General features: G+C 37.1%; 1 protein-coding gene across 8 annotated transcripts in view; it reads left to right on the plus strand.

The window, feature by feature from the left end:
• Positions 1-17,339, plus strand: part of Phf3 (PHD finger protein 3) — a 77,673-nt gene that overhangs the window by 43,265 nt on the left and 17,069 nt on the right. For all 8 annotated transcript variants that reach the window (XM_028865395.2, XM_037199706.1, XM_028865400.2 and 5 more), the window contains 5 exons: positions 3,326-3,635; positions 6,152-6,335; positions 12,769-12,913; positions 12,993-13,149; positions 16,124-16,240. In XM_028865395.2, the coding sequence (XP_028721228.1) occupies positions 3,326-3,635; positions 6,152-6,335; positions 12,769-12,913; positions 12,993-13,149; positions 16,124-16,240 (913 nt within the window). The remainder of the gene's footprint in view (positions 1-3,325; positions 3,636-6,151; positions 6,336-12,768; positions 12,914-12,992; positions 13,150-16,123; positions 16,241-17,339) is intronic.

Below are 17,339 nucleotides of genomic sequence, written 5' to 3' on the forward strand. Positions count from 1 at the left end.
TACAGACATGTATCATAATTATTCAGTATATTTTTAAAATGAGACCTTTATTTTTACATAAATGTTACCTTTTCACCAGCAGGCATTTTGAATGGAAATTTTCTTAGTCTCTTCATATTATCTACCTTGGGTTTCTCTTTCTTCCTTTGTTAGGAAGATGTTTGTATCTTTAATTTGTAGTGCATTTTCTTGACCCTAATTCTAGATTGGACAAAATTTCGAAACTGAGAAGCAAAAAGTCTCCTTAGCAGCATTAATTCATAGTGTTATATTTAGAAAAGAACATTTAATTCTGAGGACATAATTCTTTAGAATAAGTAGTTCTGATTTTTTGTAAGTTTTATAGACTATTTTTCCTCACAGACTAGGTTAACTATTAAGATTTAATGATTATGTGAAATAAAATCTTAAATATAGAAGAGTGAGCTCGTGTGTAATGACAGTACGTTCTGGACTGTCATTTAAATTGCCTAATAGAACTGTAGACCCAGTAAAACTAACAGAACTTGTAATACCTTCGGTGTTAATTTGTGACCTCCCCTCTTTTTTTTTTTTTGTGACTGTGCAAGTGTTCTTAGAATTAACTCTATAGTTTACTTTAACAACTGAAGTTTTCTAAGAATCTTTTCAGATTAATACCATAAAGAATTAAGATTAGAAATGCAAATTGCTTTCTATTCTTTTTTCAGTAGACTAATTTTTGTTTTTACTGTTAGTTTGTATGTGAACATAGTGAGAAAAGATGTGAGTATTGCTGCATTTTTTCACATAACTAATTCATACTGATTTGCTTGAGTTAACTGATTCAGAAGCTCTACACGGCATTTCTTTCTTTCTTTTTACATAAAGACTTAATACTTTCCATGAGGAAATTTCTCCTCTTGTTAATCAGAAATTCAAGAACAGGGTAGGAAATGGAGGACTAGTTGGCTGTCTCCTGCTGTGAATCCTCTGTGCTGCTCCCAACTGTGCCCTCCTCTCCTTGCATCTTTTGTCTTGTTTTGTTTTTTGAGACAGGGTTTTTCTGTGTAGCCCTGGCTGTCCTGGAACTCGCTCTGTAGACCAGGCTGACCTCAAACTCACAGAGACCCATCTGCCTCTGCCTATCAAGTGCTAGGATTAAAGGCGTGTGTCACCACCGCCCGGCTGTCCATGGTCTGTAAAGCAGTATGATAGCCAGAAAGAAGATAAGGTCCTTTGTCTGTCCATCTCTACTCTTTCTTTCTCTTTCTCTGTCTCTTTCTTCTCTCTCTTTCCTTCTCTTTGCTTCCTCTCTCCCATTCCCTGTTTCTGTGTCCTGTCTTTTCAGAATTTTTTTTTTTTTTAAGTTCATGGTACTTAGAAGGTTTGACTTGAGAAATTGGTGTTAACAGTTATGAGTAATTGACTATATTAAAGTAGATTTCCCCCACTCCCAGATACTAAGGAGGTTTTTGTTTGTTTTACTATTTTTTATTTTGTAGAAAGTTTTTATCTAAATACATTGTTTTAAAACCAAACCTAAACTACTAAGGTGACATCTTTAGATTACAAGAGATTTGTTTTTCAGAGTATGTCAACATTTGAGTGTAGGCATTTGAAATCAGGTATGATGAAATAATTTGATAAATTTTATGGTCATCCATCAGTGAGGTGGTCTGGTTACATCAAATGGAAGGTTGAAAACACTTCACTGTGTTACATAATCTGACATTTAAGATGGAACCATTGCAGCCTTGCCTCGAGTCAATGCAGCTGTGGCTGTGGCAGAGAAGTGACCAGTTGTTTTCCTTCAGAATCTCAAAGCTGTTTATACTGGACAGTTGGTTTCAGGAAATAGCAATGTGTGTACTTTGTGTGGAGCAAGAAAAGAACATTAAGGTATTGAACATGAAAGAATTCTTCAAAATCCCTACCCTGTGGAACAGCTCTGTCATTTGAAACATCACAAAACCATCAAAAATCTCAAACAGAAACTTTTCTTATAAACAAATGTTGCATTGTTTTAAATGATCTCGACTTGTGAATAAAAACCCTACCTATCCTTATTTCTCAAACTAAGAGTATGATAGGGAAGCTGAAGACTGGCAACACTGGGGCAGATAGACCACTGAGGATAATGACCGTTTGTGTTCATCTCCTTAAGACTTGGCAGTCACAGTCGTAGTTGGGCAGACAGAAACGCACACAGGACAAAGAGGGTAAAGAGCTGCTGTAGAAGAGTGATGGATGTGGCACCACTTGAAAAACACCTCCTAAATGTAGTATTAATTTTGATATTTCCAACATGAAAATAGGAACTCAGGTGTATTTAGAGTTGGGCCATGCCACCTAGGCTAATAATTTTCAACATTCCATCTGCTAGACCACACATTTTAAAAGGAGTAGGACATGTTTGGTGGTGCCACTATTAACATCAGTGCTGTGAAGTGCTTGCATGATAAAAGGCTATCCCTAAGTCTTTCAAATGCCATGAATTGCCAGACTGAAAGGGAAAGGGGGATGAAATCTGAATATCCAGGTGAGCTGATAATATTGCTGATCATATGATCATGTCTTATTTGCTACTTTATTTCTAAGTAGTTGCAAGTATTTTTTAGGCGAATGACAGCTTTTTTTTTTTTTTTTAAATTGAAACTTTGCACTGGACTTGACTACCAATACATGAGGTGATTTCTTAGGTAGAATGTAATAAAGGAAAAACTTCAACAGAATATTAGAAATAAAACCTAAATGTGAATGCATTCATGTTAAGATAGAGCATTGTTTTTTAGGGAAATAAGTTGATAACCCGAAACACATAGGCATTAACTAAGAAAGCCCACACCCCAAAATAAGCACATTCTTCAGCTGAATTAATATGACACCTTGAACCAGAATGAAGAACAATTCAGGTTACATACTGGTTAGAGTGTGAAAGAGACTTTGCTTCTTTTTTCCCCCCTTTAAAGCATTTTTTTAAAGTCAAATCCCCCAGTTTTCTATATGATCTCAGCTCTAGGATAGATTGTGGATAAGATCTCACACATTACCCTTCTCACTGTTAAAGTTTTGTACTTTGTTTTATGGTATTTTTGTACTATGGGAGACCAGTTTTCATCTGAAACCACCTTGTATCCTCATTCCTGTCATCCCCTAGTGTCTTCTATCAATTCTACAACTAGAGAGGAGAATCTTGTGATTTAAAAGTTGCATTTTCATGGAATATTCCTTGGGAACATGCTCCATGTTGAACTATTGCACAAGTGGAAAATATGAAAAGTATCTGAACATTAAATATTGTTTTCACTTGAGAATAAATACTGTTTTTCATGAAATCACTTTTTCCCTTCCTACCCCCTTCCAGGTTTATGGTTGGCTGTGGGCGCTGTGATGACTGGTTTCATGGTGACTGTGTTGGGTTAAGTCTTTCCCAAGCACAACAAATGGGAGAGGAAGACAAAGAATATGTTTGTGTAAGATGTTGTGCTGAAGAAGATAAAAAGACTGATATACTAGATGCAGATATTTTGGAAGACCAACCTGCAGTTGAAGCCCACAGTGAAGAGAAAACAATGGAGTGTGAAAAGCTTGGGTCGTCAAAGCACATGGTGGCCAATGATAAAAACAAATCAGTGGATGATACTGTAAAGCACAAGGTCAAAATTTTAAAACGGGTAAGCTTTCCAGAGAGTACATTCATTATTTCAAAAGCTTTACATGGACCTAAATGTGACTCAAAAATTTCTCTTTCAGGTTTGTTACAATGTATGCTCTTATTTTCTCATAAGAATGAGTTGAATTTAAGTTTTGGGGGAAGTTTTGCTGAAAAGTAGGGACTCTGGCATAAGCAGCTTTTTTTGTGCTGTCTAAGCTGTAGTTTTATATATATATATATATTTTTTTACAATGTTCATGTGTCTATGTGACCTAAGTACAAATATCTACTAATTCTTTAGGTGAACCATTTTGTATTATTTTCTTTAAGAATTACAAAAAATTGTAACCTTTGATCTCATTTGCTTGGAAGTCACTCCTCTCACTTCTACTGTTGAACTGTAGACTTCTAAAAGTTCGTTTCCCCTGATAGGACATTTTAAACCACCTTCTAAAAGTATTTTCTAAACAAATTTTAAAATATTTTATGTTTAAAAGAAGAAAAAAATAGAAAGGATGCATTGTACTTTCCAATCAAGTTTTCTTTCATTGCTGGTGATTTTTCTCATTCTTGATTTGTAGTAGAATCTTGGAGAGGAAAAAAAATGTAGTGGCAATAAGTGTATAAGAATAAGCAGACATGTCATCTAAAAGGCACTGAAAACTGATTTTAGAAGCTGAAAGAAACACTGGAAGCTTTTGGTCCAGTCATTTGGATCTGTTAGTAAGCCAATCATTGCTGGGGGAGAAGCTGTAGCCTCTGTGTAAAAGGATGGTGAGGGAACACAGCTCTGTTAGGAAGGTCTCCAGGTGAGCTGGCATTGAACCTCTACAGCTCCCGAGCACAGCTGGGCTTTGTACTGTGCAGGGAAAATAATTCACCAGAATCTGAGTATCTTGTGATGGGCTACTCCATTATCTACTAACTCAGCTCTCTCAGACACTTCTTTTGTGGCCAGTCTTGGTTGATTTCCATTTTGTCAAATCTTTGTGACATTTAGCATTTCTGTCTGACACGATATTTGGAGAGTTAGATTTTTTGGTTAACATAAATTTAATTGATGCTATGTCTGAGTGCTATATTAACATTTTACAATATGTTCTCTGAAAACTTCTGTATGTCGTTAACTGTTGGTTGTTAAATTTTGTGTACAGTTTCTTGTCTATTTGGAAATTATCTTACTATATTGTCATTTGGCTGAGTTGTCTCTTTCTTACCTGAAAAGACATTATAAAGCGTTAACATTGTTGATGTTTTTAGAAATCCTAGAAGTTGGTCTGAGTTTCTAGATGCATGCAGCATTCAGCCTATCATTGCTTGGTTTTCTTTTTTGATGGAGAATTCTTCTTTTTTCCCCTTTTGTTTTATTTTTAAGTTTTTGAGACAGGGTCTTTATGTAGCTCTGGCTGACTTGGAACTTGCTATGTAAACCAGGCTGGCCTCAAACTCACAGATCTGCCTGCCTCTGCTCCCAAGTACTGTTACATGCTCCACCATGCCTGGCTGATGGTGAACTCTTGAATCTTTTGGTCAATCTGGTGACAATTTATGATGTCTGCTTTTCATATATGACTTCCTATCACCGATTTCTATGTTGAAATAGTCATTGTATTTTTGTTGTGTGCTAGGAATATTACCAGATCTGTGATAGTAAAACATGTTGGGGCTGTAGAGGTGGCTCAGCAGTAAAGAGCTCTGGCTACTTTTTCAGAGGAGCAAGGTGTAATTCTGGTGTCCACATGGTGGCTCACAGTGTCTGTAATTCCAGAGCTGGAGGTCTGACACCCTCTTCAGGCCTCCACAGGTGGTACACTTACATACATGGCAAAGCACTCATACAAAGAGAACAAAAATACGTCTTTAAAACAAACACACCACATTTCTACTCTCAATGTTACGTCTAGTTAGAAAACTAAAAAAACAACTGAAAAATGAGAGGATTCCTACATTAAATATCATGTTTCTATATTTGATACTTTGTCTATCTGTGCATAGTTATTCTCCATTTTTCAAGATTTGTGTAATGTGATCAGTTTCTCTCATCTGAGAAATCTCCTTTCACTAGGAATTCTTTGTAGGTTTCAATTAGGAACCAAGTGACAAGTACATTGATGGTACACACAGGGAGTTAAAATGGCCTCTTGACCTAGTGCAAACGTAACCGATCCCTGGGCCGATGTTAGTGTGACTGACTTGTTCTTTAGACGCACTGACAAATGCAGAAGCTCAGTGTTCCATAGTACCTGCCTTCTTCATTGTCAGCCAACTAAGGACCTCACCTTCCTTCATGGGATGTTATGTGTTCTGTGCAGAGTACGTACTTAACAAATAGATTTTGAATGAAAGAATGAATCCTGTTTTTTAATAATCATAATATATTTTTGTATATCTTAAAATCGTTTAAATGATGACTGAAAATTGTTTCATCTCAACAGTTTGTACTGTTAATTAGATTTAGTTTCTTTCACTTACATATTATTGAAGTTTATCTTATATAGTAGTTTTCATTTTAATGAAATAAATTCTATTTTCCAGGAGTCCGGTGAGGGAAAAACTTCATCTGACAGTAGAGATAATGAAATTAAAAAATGGCAGCTAGCACCTCTTCGGAAGTTGGGACAACCAGTTTTACCTCGGAGATCATCAGAAGAAAAAAGTGAAAAAATACACAAAGAATCTACAACTATTACTTGCACAGTAGAAAAAGCATCAAAATCAGGTAGTGAGACTTACTAAGAATTACGTACTATATATTTAGTTTATTTCACAGGTTAGTGTATCTTGGAAATTTAAAAAAAAATGAACATCTAAATGACAGTTAAAATTATTGACTATATTTGTAATGAAAAACATTGCTTTAAATTTTTGGGATACTGGTGAAGCTAGTTAGTGAAGTAGACCTTAACCCTGTCTTCTTGGCACTTAAGTATTTGTGGAAGAAGATAGACAGTAAACTAACAAGTAAGGAAATGATATCAGGCTTTAAGAAAAAGTGTGAAAATGAGGTGTAGAGTCACGGTTGGGGAGTGGGAGAGACTGGTGTAGAAGGAGGGAAGTAACTTGTGGAATTTGGAGAATACACAACACTGAAGGAGAGATGAGGTCAGGAGCAGTGTATGAAGGCTGAGGAAGAGACTAGTACTAGAAGGCAGGTTCAAGGAAATTATGGAAGATGATGTTGTTTATTCTGAATATAAGTGAATCCTTTGGAGTTTGTGTAAGGGAGTAATAGATAACCTTGGTGGTTTTGGACTACAGGCTAGTAGGAAGAAAAGAGTGCATTCATTAGGAGTGCACAGCAGTATCCTGTAAAAGTAATGAGTACCTTGTTGCATAGGTACAGTGGACACAGTGAAGATGTTCAAATTGAGATTGCTTTTACAGTAGTGCAGAACTTGACAGTGGATTAGTTATAGGCAGATGAAAGAAGTAGGGATGATTGGATAGAATTTTAGTTTCATTTAATGAGAAAGAAAAAGAATTGAGAAGGAATATTTTTTAAAAAATTATGGCTTTCATCATTAGAAATTTGAAATTTTATTAGACATCCAGGTAGAAATATTTGAGTAAATCTTTGGCTGATGAATATGGAGCTGATGCCTTTGGGGCTGTTGTGTGAATTTGGAACTCGACAGTCCATAGCTGTTATTTAAAATCAAAGATTTAGATAAAAAACAGCTATTGAGAATTCCACAGTGGACAGGCAGTGTAAGTGGAGTTTTCCTGTCCTGTAGCTGCTCTCAGATAAATACTGAAGCTTATATTAATTATAAATGTTCGGCCAATAGCTTAGGCTTATTACATACATATCTGCATTAATACAAGTATAGACTATGCATTGTACATAAGTCAGCCAAAGATGATTTTTGTTATGTTTTGAGCAGATAAAATGTACATGTGTCATGTAGTTCTTTTAGATTTATTTCTTTGTGTTTGTATTCACAATTTTCAGGGGGGGTCTTCTCCATCAAACCATATTTTCTTTAATCTGGAATGAATTCACAGCTTCCCATTTCCTGTGGAAATAAAAGCATAACCTCTCCCCCAAAGCAATATACTTTTTGACTTAAATTTTGAAGTTAAGATTTTTTTTTTTGGTTTTTTGAGACAGGGTTTCTCTGTGTAGCTTTGCACCTTTCCTGGGACTCGCTTTGTAGCCCAGGCTGGCCTTGAACTCACAGAGATCCACCTGGCTCTGCCTCCCGAGTGCTGGGACTAAAGGCGTGCGCCACCACCGCCCGGTGAAGTTAAGATATTTTAAAAATATATAGGTTGGTTTAATCTAGCATTTTAATCCATGTCTCTTAGCAGCCATTGTCCTTCCCCAGCAGTCAAAAAATTCAAAGACAACACAATAACATATAATATCCAGACTCTCTGTGTATTTTCCATTACCCCCTCTGCCCCGAGACAGGGTTTCTCTCGCTCTGTAGACCAGGCTGGCCTTGAATTCACAGAAATCTGCCCGCCTCTGCCTCCTTAGTGCTGGAATTAAAGGCGTGCGCCACTACCTCCCAGCTGTATTTTCCATTTTTATGTGGCTTTTATATATATATATATATATATCCCCTTTTAAAAACTGTATTATTTTAAAGCTGTTTTTTTAAGTCTAAGATTGTATATATTCTTTCTCTTCTCTCTCCCAAGCCTTTGTACTCCTTTAAACACACTGTAACCCATTTAGAGGTTTTTTCTGTCTGAATCTGTCTTTACTGTGTATCTGTAATCCTTTTCTGTCTGCATGAGCTTGTGCTGGTAGCTTAAGCTCTTCGTACCGCCATCTGTGTGAGAGACTGTAGGAACCTTTATTGACGGTTGGCTGCCAGCTGCTGGTTGCATCTCACCGGGGAGACATCTCTGCACTGCAGCTGGCATAAGACTGAGACTAAGAAGCTGCATTTGTTTCTGTGCAATTTAGAACCTTTTTTAAACTTTCTCAGGTTTTATATGGAAATTCTCACTGAATGTTTGGGTGCCATTTGTAGGCAGAGTTTTCCTGTCCTGTAGCCTCTCTCAAACAGAGGCTTATATTAATTATAAATGCTTAATCAATAGCTCACGCCTATTGCTAACTAGCTCTTTTTAAGTTAACCCATATTCCTTATTTATGCTCTGACACATGGCAGTAACTATTAACATGGCACATTCATCTCCTGCTCTCTCTGCCTCTGCCTGGCGACTCTAGACTCTGCCCTTCTTCCTCTAAGCATTCTCCTAGTCTGACTCTTCTGCCCAATTTCCTTCTGTTCACCTGATGGTTAGTCAGTTTGCTTATCAAACCAATCATAGTGACATATATTCACACAGTGTAAAGGAATATTCCACAGCAAGGCAGAAGCAGAGTCCTTAAAATACCAGTTTTTTTGTTTGTTTGTTTTTGTTTTTTTAACAGCCTGGGAATAGGAAAGGGTCCAGCGAAGGTAACTTGAGAGGTGGAGGCCTGTGAGATGGGGAGAAGTGTACTATGGTGCTGTGGTGCTTGAAGGGAAGTGATAAACTGTCAGGTGCCACCTGGGTATTAAACCTCTTAGCAAACTTAGCAAAGTAGGTCACTGATGACCTTGACAAGAATACTTTCAGAGAACAGTCAGGTAGAAACAATTGTAGCTTATGGCAGAATATGATGGAGGAACTGGAAGGATTCATTGCAGGTAACTCTTGTGCAGGTAACTCTTGTAGGGCATCTGCTGATCAAGAGAGCAGGAATGTAGTAGTAGGTAGGGGTGGTGGTAGGGTTAAGGAATTTTACTTGAGATATGGCGTGTTTTTGTTCCCTGATGTAAGTTCTTGATGCCTTGTTGAAAAACAGTTGTTTGTAAATTGTTGATCTATTATGTATTCTGTTTTTTTCTATTGCTTTGCATTTTCTTTTTAAATGCCAGTAGCATGCTGCTTAGCTAGTCAATATTGTAATGATTTTAGCTTTTTAGCTCAGCATTGCTGTGCCTGTGTAAGATCTTTGGTCGTTCACTACAAATTTCTTTCCTATTTTTGTGGTGATATTTTGATAGGAATTATATTGGCCATAGATTGCTTTAAATAGAATGAACATTTTAATGGTATTTTTTTAGTTTGTAACAAGGGATAACTTTCTCTGTATTTTAATTTCTTTTATCATGGTTTTAAAATTTGCACTTAGATAAATGTATTCCTAAATATTTTATTTTGTTGTGGCTATTAGCAGTGAAGCTAATTTCCTGGTTTCTCAGGAATTCCATTATTGATATATATTTTAAAAATTACTGAGTTTAGCATATTGGTTTTATATTCTGCAGTTTTGCTGAATTTGATCACTCCTAAGAGGGTTGGGTTTTTGTTGTTTGTGTTATTTTATGGAATATTTCTTTTCGTATATATGACATCGTATCTCCTGCAAGAGAGATAATTTGAGCTCCCCCTTTTCTGTTTAAATGTCTCTTATTTGAAGCTTTTTTTTTTTTTTGAGTATCGTGTTTTAAAAAAAAACTGATTAGGGATGTTCAATCAGTAGTAGAGAATGTTGGGTGCAGTAACAGAAAAAAGACTAAGTAGGGGTGACTTTGTTATAGAAAAAGGTATTAGCTGAGATTCTGTTTTCTCGGTAAAATGTGAAATAAGTCAAACTGGAAGATAAGGGAGTGTTTTGCTAAGAGAAGGGAAAGTGTGAGATGTCTCCGAGGGAATATCAGAGTTCCTGGGAAGGCAGAATTAGTAGATGAGGGCGTTGTCTAACAGAGTAGGTGCTAAGTAGACTATGAGCAACAGTGGTGTACTGTCTCATTCGGTTTTTATTGGAAATGTGGTTATGAAGATGGTAAAAATGATAGAGTTAAAGAGTTTTAGAATAGTGGATATGTGAAAAATATCATTAGTCATCTAGGAAGTCCAAATCAAACCACAGTGGGATATCAGTTTATCTTTTTAGGCATGACTACTATGGGAAGGACAGAAGATAAATGATACTACCAAAGTGTCTGCCAACTAGTGCATAGTATACACATAGAGTCTACTCTTTTTTTTTTTTTCTTCTTTTTCTGTATAGCGTTGGCAGTCCTGGAACTCACAGAGATCCACCTGCCTCCCAAGTGCTGGGATTAAAGGCATGTGGCGAGTCTACTCTATTTATTATATGTGAAGTCTGAAATGCTGATTTCCTAGAAGCTGAAAATAGATGTGCAGTTATATCAGCTGGTGGCTACCAGAGGTTAGAGAGAGTTGGATAGGGAAATTTTATAAAATGGGCTAAGTTAGAAGCAAGAGAGTCTGGTATATTATTACATAGCAAGGTGGTTATAGATAGTAATAATGTATGCTTCAAAAATTTAGGAGTTTAATTGTCTTCACCATTTATAGAAGTGATAAATGATGAGATAAATTTAAGGTGATTTATGCATTGCATGGTGTTTATCTGTATCATAACAATATACTCCATTAGTGAGTACAGTTTTTAATATATCAAATTCACTCTTTTTTAAATAATTAAATATTTTCATTTATTTTACATCCTGATCGCCGTTTTCCCTCCCGTTCCCTCCCCCCACCTCTTCTCTACACCCCTACATTCCCTCCCATCTATTCCTCTTCCATCTCCATTCACAAAGGGGAGGGCCTCCCATGGGGGTCAACAAAGCATGGCACATAAGTTGAGGCAGGACCAAGCTCCTGCCCTGCATCAAGACTGGGCAAGGGAACCCAGCATGGGGAATAGGTTCCCAAAAGTCAGCTCAAGTGTCAGGGACAGGTCCTAATCCTATTGCTAGGAGCCCCACAAACAGACCAAGCTACACAACCCCCATAGATTGGTCTCATGCAGGCTCCCTAGCCGTTGGTCCAGAGTCCATGAACTCTGCCCAGCTCAAGACAGCTATCTCTGTAATTTCCTGTGTCATGACCTTGACTCCCTGGTTTGTATAATCCCTCCTCCCTCTTCAGCGGGACTCCTGGAGCTCAGCCCAGGGCTTCTTGGCTCTGGATGTCTGCATCTGTTTCAATCAGTTACTAGATGAAGGTTCTCTGATGACAATTAGGATAGTTACCAATGTGATTTCAGGAGATGGACAGTTCAGGCACCCCCTCCTATTCCTAGGAGTCTTTGCCTGGGGGTCATCCTTGTGGATTCCTAGGAAATTCCCTGGCACCAGGCTTCCCCTTAACCCCGAATTGCTCCCCCCTCATCAAAATATCTCTTTCCTTACTCTCCCTTTCTATCCCACTCCCAACCTCATGTTCCCATCCCTCTAACCCTGTCAAATTCATTCTTAAAGATTTACTTTTATTATTTCTAATGATGTGTATGTGCACATGTCAGTGTATGGGTATGTATGTACATGTAAGTGCAGGTGCCTCTGGAGGCCAGAGTTAGAGGGAATTGTGAGTAGCCTGGCATGGGTGCTGGGAACTGGACTATGTTCCTAGAAGAGTCATCTTTCAATCTGCCTGGAATACTTTTTTGAATGCCGACAAACAGAAATGAAAAGAATTATTGATCTAAGAAGATTCTAGAATAAATGAGCTGTTGTCAAAGTCGTAGATTGTTTGACATTGAGATTTTGAAAATGTATGGTAATTAGTAATGGAAGAAAGAAAAACCAGTGGAGTGCATTAGTATTTAGCTAATGTCAAACACAAGGCAAAAAGCTCAGTCGATTCTGTTACTCATTAAATAAGGTCATCACATTATTTGTTTACCTTGTAAATTTGTGTCAGATTTCCTAAGTAGCTTCTTAAAAGTATAGTTGGGTAGTGGTGGTAGTGGTGGTGGTGCACACCTTTAATCCCAGCACTCGGGAGGCAGAGCCAGGCGAATCTCTGAGTTCGAAGCCAGCTGGTCTACAGAGTGAGTTCCAGGACAGGCATCAAAACTACACAGAGAAACCCTGTCTCGAAAAAACCAAAAACAAACAAAGTACAATAGTATATGAAGAATAACTGTCTCTGAAACCCTTATTGAAATGGGTAAAGAGTGCAAGTACGTACAATTTATGGCTTTAGGACTGCTCTTGATGGCTGCACTTTTAGTATTTTCGTATCAGGACACTGGAATAATGGACTGGGCTCTGATGTTATTTCTAAGTAGTGACTTAGTCTGCCTTGATTTAAACTTAAATCATGTATTATAAAAGAAAGTGTCTCTTTAAAACAGTTTAATGAGTTTAGATACTTTTTAAAATTAGGTACTCATGAGAAGCAAGAGATGAAAAAGAAGAAAGTTGAAAAAGGAGGACCTCATGTGCACCCCCCTGCTGCTGCTTCCAAACCTTCTGCAGATCAAATCAGACAGAGCGTCCGGCATTCCCTTAAAGACATTCTTATGAGAAGGTAACATATTGTTATCACAAAAGGTTGAATGGCATTTATTCCATGTATTTGAAAATAATTGAGTTGTTTTAATTTTAAGACTTATAGACTCAAATTTGAAGGTTCCAGAGGAAAAGGCAGCAAAGGTTGCCACAAAAATTGAAAAAGAGCTTTTCTCTTTTTTTCGAGACACGGATTCCAAGTATAAGAATAAATATAGAAGCTTGATGTTCAATCTAAAAGATCCTAAAAACAATGTAAGTAACTTGTTTTGTCTCTGAATTTTCTTAAATTTTATTTAATTTTGTAAGTGTGTGCATGTGTGTCGGTGGGCACGTGTATACTTTGGCTCTTTTGTCAAAGGACAACTTTCAGGAGTCAGTTCTCTCTACAGTGTGAGTCAGAGAATTGAACTTAGGTCATCAAGCTTGGTAGTGAGCACCTTCACCCACCGAACAATCTTACCAGTCTTATAAATGTTTATGCTTGCCACTTTCCTGAATAGGAATCCAAGATTGTAATCAAATAGTTCTTCAATTTACTATGAAGTAAGACTATCTCAAGTACGTCCTGCAAGAGGTCCATAGCCTGAGTGCATCCCCAAATAGCTGTTGGTGTGATCCAACACACTTGTAGATGACATCGAGTCACATTGTGAAAACGTTGAGCACCCCTGGGCAGCTCATACAGTATTCTTTGTTGTTTGGTCTATTTGCTTGTTGTGCTAGGGATTGAATTTGACCCCATGTCATGAAGTGTGTTCTCTATAACTGACCTCCTTCCCTCACTGTCTTAGTGACACCATGATCACGGCAGCTCTTAGAAAAGAAACATTTAATTGGGCTGCTTATAGTTTAGAGGTTCAGTCCATTATCATCAGGGAGAGGGACATGGTAGCGTGCAGGCAGAAATGGTGCTAGAGAAGGAGCTGAGAATCCCACATTTTTGATCAAAACTGCCACACTCACTAAGAGCATGTCAGTTTTCACTGTCAGAGAAGGGGAAGAGGATCTTGAACTTAGATGTAGCTGAGGATGACTTTAAACTTCTGTTCCTTCTGTTTCCATCTCTTGAGTGCTAGGGTCATAGGCTTGAGCCACATTGCTCACCTTCACATGTTTGTGGGGCTCAGACCCAGAGCTGTACTCATGGTGTGTATGAGCTGTGTATGCAGCCCCAGCACATAGCATTTTAGTAAGGTCCTTTGCTACTTTATGAATCCTATGCATTAGTGAGTAGTATTTTGAGTCTGTTGAACTACATGTCTAGATTTATGTGCATTTCTTTCCTTTACTCTCTTGTATAACCCGGTTGAAAAAAATTCATTCTTCAGTATTCTTCAAAATCTATTAAGCCTAAGCATTTTAAGCTAAATCTGTAAGTAGAACTTACTAAAAACCTAAGTCACATTTAGTTCTAAACTAAAACAAAAGTCCATGCATGGTGGCATATGCTTGACATCACAGCTACCTAGGGAATCTGAGGCAGAAAAAGTTCACTTAGGTGGTGAGTTCCCGGAGAGCTTGAGCATAGTGAGACTTTGCCCTTTCTCCAAGAAATTAAATAGAACTTTATTTTAGAGTATGTTTTAAATGTGGAGTAAACATTATTGACCTCTTAATTATCTGTGATTTGTTTGAGACTTAACAAAAATCTTAAAGCTGTGTGTGTGTGTTTGTTTTGTATGAATGCATGTAAGTGTATTTATGTGTTTGTGTGTGTTTATACACAGAAAGTTCTATGCTGTGCACACTAAGCATAAGTCAGGTAGTGAACACTTTCAAAGTTCCAAATGTAAATAAGATTGATTATTTTTGTGTGTTAAATTTACTTAGGTTCATTGAAAAATTTTGACTAAAGATGATTCTAGCTTATAGATTAAATTAAATCTTTTTATATAAAAGCTTTCACGTTGGTGATATAAGTTCACATGGTAATATTTGCTGCAACATAGTCATCCCTCAGTACTCATGCATTTCTGCATTTGTTTTTCCACCAACAGCAGATCAAAACTACTGGGAAAAAATTACATGTGTACTGAACATGTACAGGCTTATTTTTCTTGTTGTCATTTCCTATGTAGTATATGTAGCAACTGTGTGCACACCTCTTTACATTGTACTATATATTATAAGTAAATATAGAGATAGTATCACTGTGGTCGTGTGACACTTAACAATGCTGATACAGTATAAAAAAAGTAATCATTAGGTGATTTTGCCATTGTGTACACATCAAAATGTATGTACATAGACTAAGGCAGCCAAGCCATCTTCTCTGTCACTAAGCAATAAAATCTTAACTGTATATCATTGTTTGGTTAGGCTATTGTAGAATGAATTGTTATGTCACACAGAGCTATGTATGGATTCATGTATGTAGGTTATATGCAAATAGTACATCATTCTTATTGGCAGTTTAAACATCTGAGGATTTGGTATTTGGGTGAGTTCCTGGGACCAATCTTCCTAATGCCTGTGGACAAACTGTATTTCGTTGAAGTACTTTCAAGATATTAAAACCTATTGAAGAAAAGTTTGCATTGTACAGTCCATCATGGACCAAGAACTTTTTGAAATATATAATCTAGAAACTTTCTCAATAATCAAATAAAGATTATTTTTCTTTACAATTAGTTCTTTGCTATGGTTTCCACTCAAGCCTGCCAGGATTCAAATGTAGAAATCTTAAAAACAGAGAAGTTATTACATTGATAAAAGCTGTTTTATTCAGTGCCTTACTATATAGTGGAGTGGTTATTTTAATTTGTCCTGGTATAGACTTAATATCATTTTTGGACAGGTATATGATGGTTTCATTGCACTTGCTTTTTCATGTTGATTTTTATGTGGATTTTTTTTTTTTTTTTTTTTTGGTGGTGGGGTGGTGTGGTGTGGAGCAGAAGCCTAACAGAATGTACTGCATTCTGTAGCTGAGGCTGTCCTTGAACATTCCACCCTACTGCTTCACTCTCCTGAGCGCTGGATTGCTGGGATTGCAGGTGTGGCCGCCATATTGGCATCAAGTTGAATTTTATATAGGAAGTGTTTTACTCTTCCAGAACACAAAACTGTTATACTGCATGTGCTAAGTTATATATAAATTATGAGTATTTATAATTCAGGTTTAAAAGATGCTTCAAAGTTTGTTTATTAGAAGTTCACATATGACCACTCTCTTTTGTTTCTAAATGTTTGTGTCTCTTTTTCTTTTCATTTTAAAATCCTATAGATATTATTTAAAAAAGTCCTAAAAGGAGAAGTAACCCCTGATCATCTTATAAGAATGAGTCCTGAAGAACTAGCCTCTAAAGAGTTAGCTGCATGGAGACGAAGGGAAAACAGACACGTAAGGACATCCACAACTCTGTGTTTGGCTTGGCTATCAAAGTCTTTGTTTTAAGATTCAGTTATTTTTATTTTATGTATGCATGTTTTGCCTGTATGTAAGTGTTTCACATTCATGCAGTTTCTGAAGAGGGCGTCTGTCTTAGGGTTTCTCTTGCAGTGATGAAACACTAGAACCAAAGCGCTTGGGGAGGAAAAGGTTTGTCTGGCTTACGTATCTGAGTCAGAGTCCACCGAGAGAAGCCTAGGCAGGAGCTGATACAGAGGCCATGGAGAGGTGCCACTTACTGCCTTGTTCCTTTTGGCTTGCTCAGCCTACTTTCTTCTAGAACCCAGGACTGTCAGGCCAGGGGTGTCCCCACATTGTGTCCCTACAATGCGATGGGTCCTCTCCCATTGATCACTAATGAAAAAAATGCCCTTCAGACTTGTCTGCTTATAGCCTGATCTTGTGGAAGCATTTTCTTAGTTGGAGTTCCCTTCTCTCAGTTGACTGTAGCTTGTGTTAGGTTGACATAAAACTAGCCAGCACCGCTTTGGGTCCCGGAAACTAGAGACAAACAGTTGTGAGCCTCCATGTAGGTTCTGGGAACTGAATGCAGGTCTTCTGCAAGAGCAAGTGTCCTTAACCACTGAGCCTCTCCAGCCTGTTTCTTAAATTCTTACATCTCTGTTGTTTCTCTTCATCTCTCTGCAGGGTTTTTTTGTTTTTTTTTTTTTTTTTCATTTTTGCTGGTCACCAGGTTATAGAACTACTTTGTTTTATTACTTGCAGATTAGAACAGTTGGAAAATAAGTGTTAACCAATCTGTACTCTCTGTAACCAGTTCAAATGTATTATGAACATTAAAAATTTAAAGAATCAGAAGGTTTAATTCTAAAACTTGGTACAAGTTTAAAGTTTTTTACTATTAAATTTCATGGGCAAAATTTCTGAAGAAAGTCAAGAATTTTTAGAACCAATTTATTATTGAGAAGATATAAATTGAATAACCATGTGTAAATATACATAGAGATGTTGTTATGTTTATGTGTTACTGTTGCAGACTGAACTGGAGTGTTGTAATATGAGTACCGTTTACCTCATTTTGAAATTAAAA

This window comes from Peromyscus leucopus, chromosome 16_21, assembly GCF_004664715.2.
Source record: "Peromyscus leucopus breed LL Stock chromosome 16_21, UCI_PerLeu_2.1, whole genome shotgun sequence".
Taxonomy (NCBI): Eukaryota; Metazoa; Chordata; class Mammalia; order Rodentia; family Cricetidae; genus Peromyscus; species Peromyscus leucopus.